Source organism: Agrilus planipennis, unplaced genomic scaffold (genome assembly GCF_000699045.2).
Source record: "Agrilus planipennis isolate EAB-ADULT unplaced genomic scaffold, Apla_2.0 scaffold220, whole genome shotgun sequence".
NCBI lineage: Eukaryota > Metazoa > Arthropoda > Insecta > Coleoptera > Buprestidae > Agrilus > Agrilus planipennis.
The window spans coordinates 498,070-501,284 of record NW_020439189.1 but is presented as its reverse complement, the minus strand read 5'-3'; the positions used below and the strand labels follow the sequence as shown (position 1 = coordinate 501,284).

General features: G+C 30.9%; 2 protein-coding genes across 2 annotated transcripts; one reads left to right on the top strand and one right to left on the bottom strand.

Annotated features, from left to right (window-relative positions):
* Positions 1 to 609: 609 nt before the first annotated feature.
* On the top strand, positions 610 to 1,248 carry LOC108739167 (death-associated protein 1). The gene is made up of 2 exons (XM_025978058.1): positions 610 to 765; positions 818 to 1,248. The coding sequence occupies exons 1-2, from the start codon at positions 714 to 716 to the stop codon at positions 1,060 to 1,062; spliced, it is 297 nt and encodes a 98-aa protein (XP_025833843.1). The 5' UTR covers positions 610 to 713; the 3' UTR covers positions 1,063 to 1,248.
* A 629-nt stretch (positions 1,249 to 1,877) lies between these two features.
* On the bottom strand, positions 1,878 to 2,961 carry LOC112905499 (probable phenylalanine--tRNA ligase, mitochondrial). The gene is made up of 3 exons (XM_025978059.1): positions 2,875 to 2,961; positions 2,626 to 2,818; positions 1,878 to 2,572 (listed from the first exon to the last, which is right to left on the bottom strand). The coding sequence occupies exons 2-3, from the start codon at positions 2,675 to 2,677 to the stop codon at positions 1,980 to 1,982; spliced, it is 645 nt and encodes a 214-aa protein (XP_025833844.1). The 5' UTR covers positions 2,678 to 2,818; positions 2,875 to 2,961; the 3' UTR covers positions 1,878 to 1,979.
* Between the last annotated feature and the right edge of the window lie 254 nt (positions 2,962 to 3,215).

Below are 3,215 nucleotides of genomic sequence, written 5' to 3'. Positions count from 1 at the left end.
ACTTGTTATTGTTTTTAAAAAATGCCTAATCTTTCTCTCTAACAAATATGTAACGTACTGATGTGTAAATGTGACACCAAATTCAGTAAAAATTAATGTTTATTAGTTAAAATGTGTTTTTCTTTCCTGAAAGACGTATAAAACAAATAATTATTAAATAGCAAATGAATAATAGACATAACATTACTTTACATATTACATACTACTACATAAAAATAGAAAATTATTGTTATGTACGATATTGTGTACAATAGCAGGTAAGTTCATTTCAACAAAAAACATTAATTTTTAAAAAATTGCGCGAATTCTTCTATGATCATAACGATCAAATGACATTAACATAACTCCTTGTATATCTATGATATTTGATAGTTGATAAGCGCACATGAAACGAGCGAAGTTTGATCAAAAATTAATTACAGAGTAAGAGAAGCGAAGATTGCAAATTACTTAAAACGTGAAACCTTATCTACATTATCGCTAGTTGAGGTTTTGATTACTTCAATAATTAAACCCAAGACTAACCAATAACGAAAACATGCTGTATATTGTAAATGAGAGGGTAGTGAAGACACTTCCATTTCAATTCTGTCAATGTCAATCCATAGAAGCCATTTGAGAGTCATCTGACAAATTATTTTGCGTTGTTTGTTCATTGTTCCATACGGATGCATTTATTTGTTGCATTTATTGTATTTTTATAATAAGTTAAAATGTCGAGTTTGAATAATGATAGTCAACTTAAGGCAGGCCACCCACCAGCAGGTACATATAAAAAAATTTTAGTACTTTATAAATTTGATAAGGTTGTCTTTAGTTAAAGCAGGAGGCATGCGAATTACCCAGCATAAAGGTCACAGAGAACCCAGTGGCTTAGGAGAAGATACTACCTCACTTAAAGTGTCTACTAGTCCACCAAAAACAACAACTATCTCAGGTGCCATTCCTAAAGGCAATGCAGATTTCCCTGCAGAAGCTGTACAGAGCATTCATAAGGAAAAACCACCAGCAATTCATACCAATAAGCCTTCCGTTTGTGTTATTCAGCAGCCAAGGAAATAATCATTTAAAATGCAGGTTGGATTTTATTATAATTTCCTTGTTAAAAGTTATCTTTGAATCAATTTTAACGTAGTTACTATACTTTAAGTTTTAAAATATTGGGAGAAATTGGGTTGTGGGCTTATAGTGTTTTAAAAATCAAGTTTGATATTGAATGCCTTTATATCATTAAATATTTTATTAATACTTAGTGAGTAATTTTATTTTCACTGGTTATCTTATTCCATGATAATGTTTTCTTCTGTTTAATTTCTGATGCATTCATGGATTGCAAATGAGCTACAGCAACTTTTTGTCTTTAAAAATAAATCCATTGCGTCAATTACAGTCACCAGCAAAGTAATTAAATAAAATGTTACCTAAATTCCTCATAGTTAGTAGTTGTTTCAACTGCTTTAATCTTGGCATCATTCCTAATCCAATACATTTTATCTTCTTCAATAGCTGATTGAAGGTCTTGGTATAAATTGTTATATTTCTTAGTTGGATCAGACATTTTCTTTCACATATTACTTCAGTAACCATGACAAAATCAACAAGTTCAAAGTCAATAATTTGTAGATTGTCACTTACTTTCTCACAGAATAAATAACTTTTTCTACTTATTGATAATCTCATTTTAATCTACGTTAGTTAATATATGTATAAGAAAAGTCCTTATTCATTTTAAACTATAAATATTTAAGGGTTGCCTCAGCATGTGAATTTAGTCAATTTTAGTTCAATTGCATACACTTCTATGAAAAATTCACGTTTCCCACAAAAAGAAAAAACACTGAATTTTATTAGAAATAATTTGAAATAATACCACAATCAAACATTAAAAATTTATTTACAATTATCTACATTAGGAAAAAATTTTGCGAATAATTTGGAGTACTTAGTAATAATAAAAGTAAAAAAAAATGAGGGATGCATCAACGAACAGTAACTCCAAGTGATTTAGTTGCTTGCATAGCAATTTTTTTATGTACCTGATTAACTTCTGCTTGAGTCAATGTCCTCTCCATATGTCTATAAACAATCCTATAGCAATGGCTGGTTTTCTTCGTTTTGGGATGAAAAAATTCATCTACCAATGAAACTTGCTCAATGATGTCACCTCCAATACTTCGAACAATGTCGTAAAAATCGTTGGATGAAAATTCTTGAGCATCGTCAGGCAACCAAAAACTTATATCATTTATACATTGAGGATATTGACTCACTGGCTTATAAATAATCTTTGCATTTGGATCGCTTGTTTTAAACTGACTTAAAAAGCCTGAATCTTGAGACCAGAAAAGGCGAATATCTGGTATTTGATATATGCACATTGCAACTCTTTCTAAACCCAAACCAAAAGCCCAACCTATTTTATTAAGAACACCGGCTCTGTATAAAATAGGCTGTTGAAGAATTCCGCAACCAAGTAATTCTAGCCACTGATTATTATAATGCACCTCTAGCTCCCATGATGGTTGAGTGAATGGAAATGTGGAGTCAGTCCATCGAAATCTAATATCACTACCTGGTAATACACAAATTATAAAAATAAGGCTTAAAAATTCACTATGAACATACCAAACAGAGTCTTGGCCAATCCTTCTAAAGTATTTTTGAGTTCATGCTCCATTAATTTTACTGCTTCCAAGGTGTGGCATGCCTGTTTCTCTTGAATCCCAGTATTAGTTGTATTGTTTCCACTTTCAAATAATTCTAAGGATTCATCAGCAGGAAATAATTGTTCTCTAGTTTTAAGTCTAACAACATCAACCTGATGAAAAACTGGATAATGAGTTCTATCTATTTCATCTCTTCGATAAACATCACCAATAACAAGAAAATTGTCTAAGCCAGATTTTATTAACTCCGAATCATGGGCTGTGGTATGAGCTCTTAATAAATAATCATTGTTTATATAGTAACAGTCACTTTTTAATCTTGAAGGATGGTCTTTAGGAACAAGTAGACTATCAAAGTTTTGTTCCTGAGTGACAATGGGTGACAAATTATCAAAAACTGCAAACACTGGATTACCACGAGAGTTAACAAATGCTTTGTAAAAATAATCTACAACTTTTTGTCGGACTAATGATAGAGGATGATCTTTAGATATATGTAAATTCTTCCCAATATGTGAGGCAATCTTTGAGTTAACCTCTTTATTTTTT

What these genes read in the sequence shown, in the direction of transcription:
- LOC112905499 (XM_025978059.1), bottom strand. Translation starts at nt 2,677, where the DNA reads ATGGAGCATGAACTCAAAAATACTTTAGAAGGATTGGCCAAGACTCTG. An exon ending in ATTGGCCAAGACTCTGTTTG is followed by an intron (nt 2,573 to 2,625) that starts GTATGTTCATAG and finishes GTGTATTACCAG; the next exon opens with GTAGTGATATTAGATTTCGA.
- LOC108739167 (XM_025978058.1), top strand. Translation starts at nt 714, where the DNA reads ATGTCGAGTTTGAATAATGATAGTCAACTTAAGGCAGGCCACCCACCA. An exon ending in GGCAGGCCACCCACCAGCAG is followed by an intron (nt 766 to 817) that starts GTACATATAAAA and finishes GGTTGTCTTTAG; the next exon opens with TTAAAGCAGGAGGCATGCGA.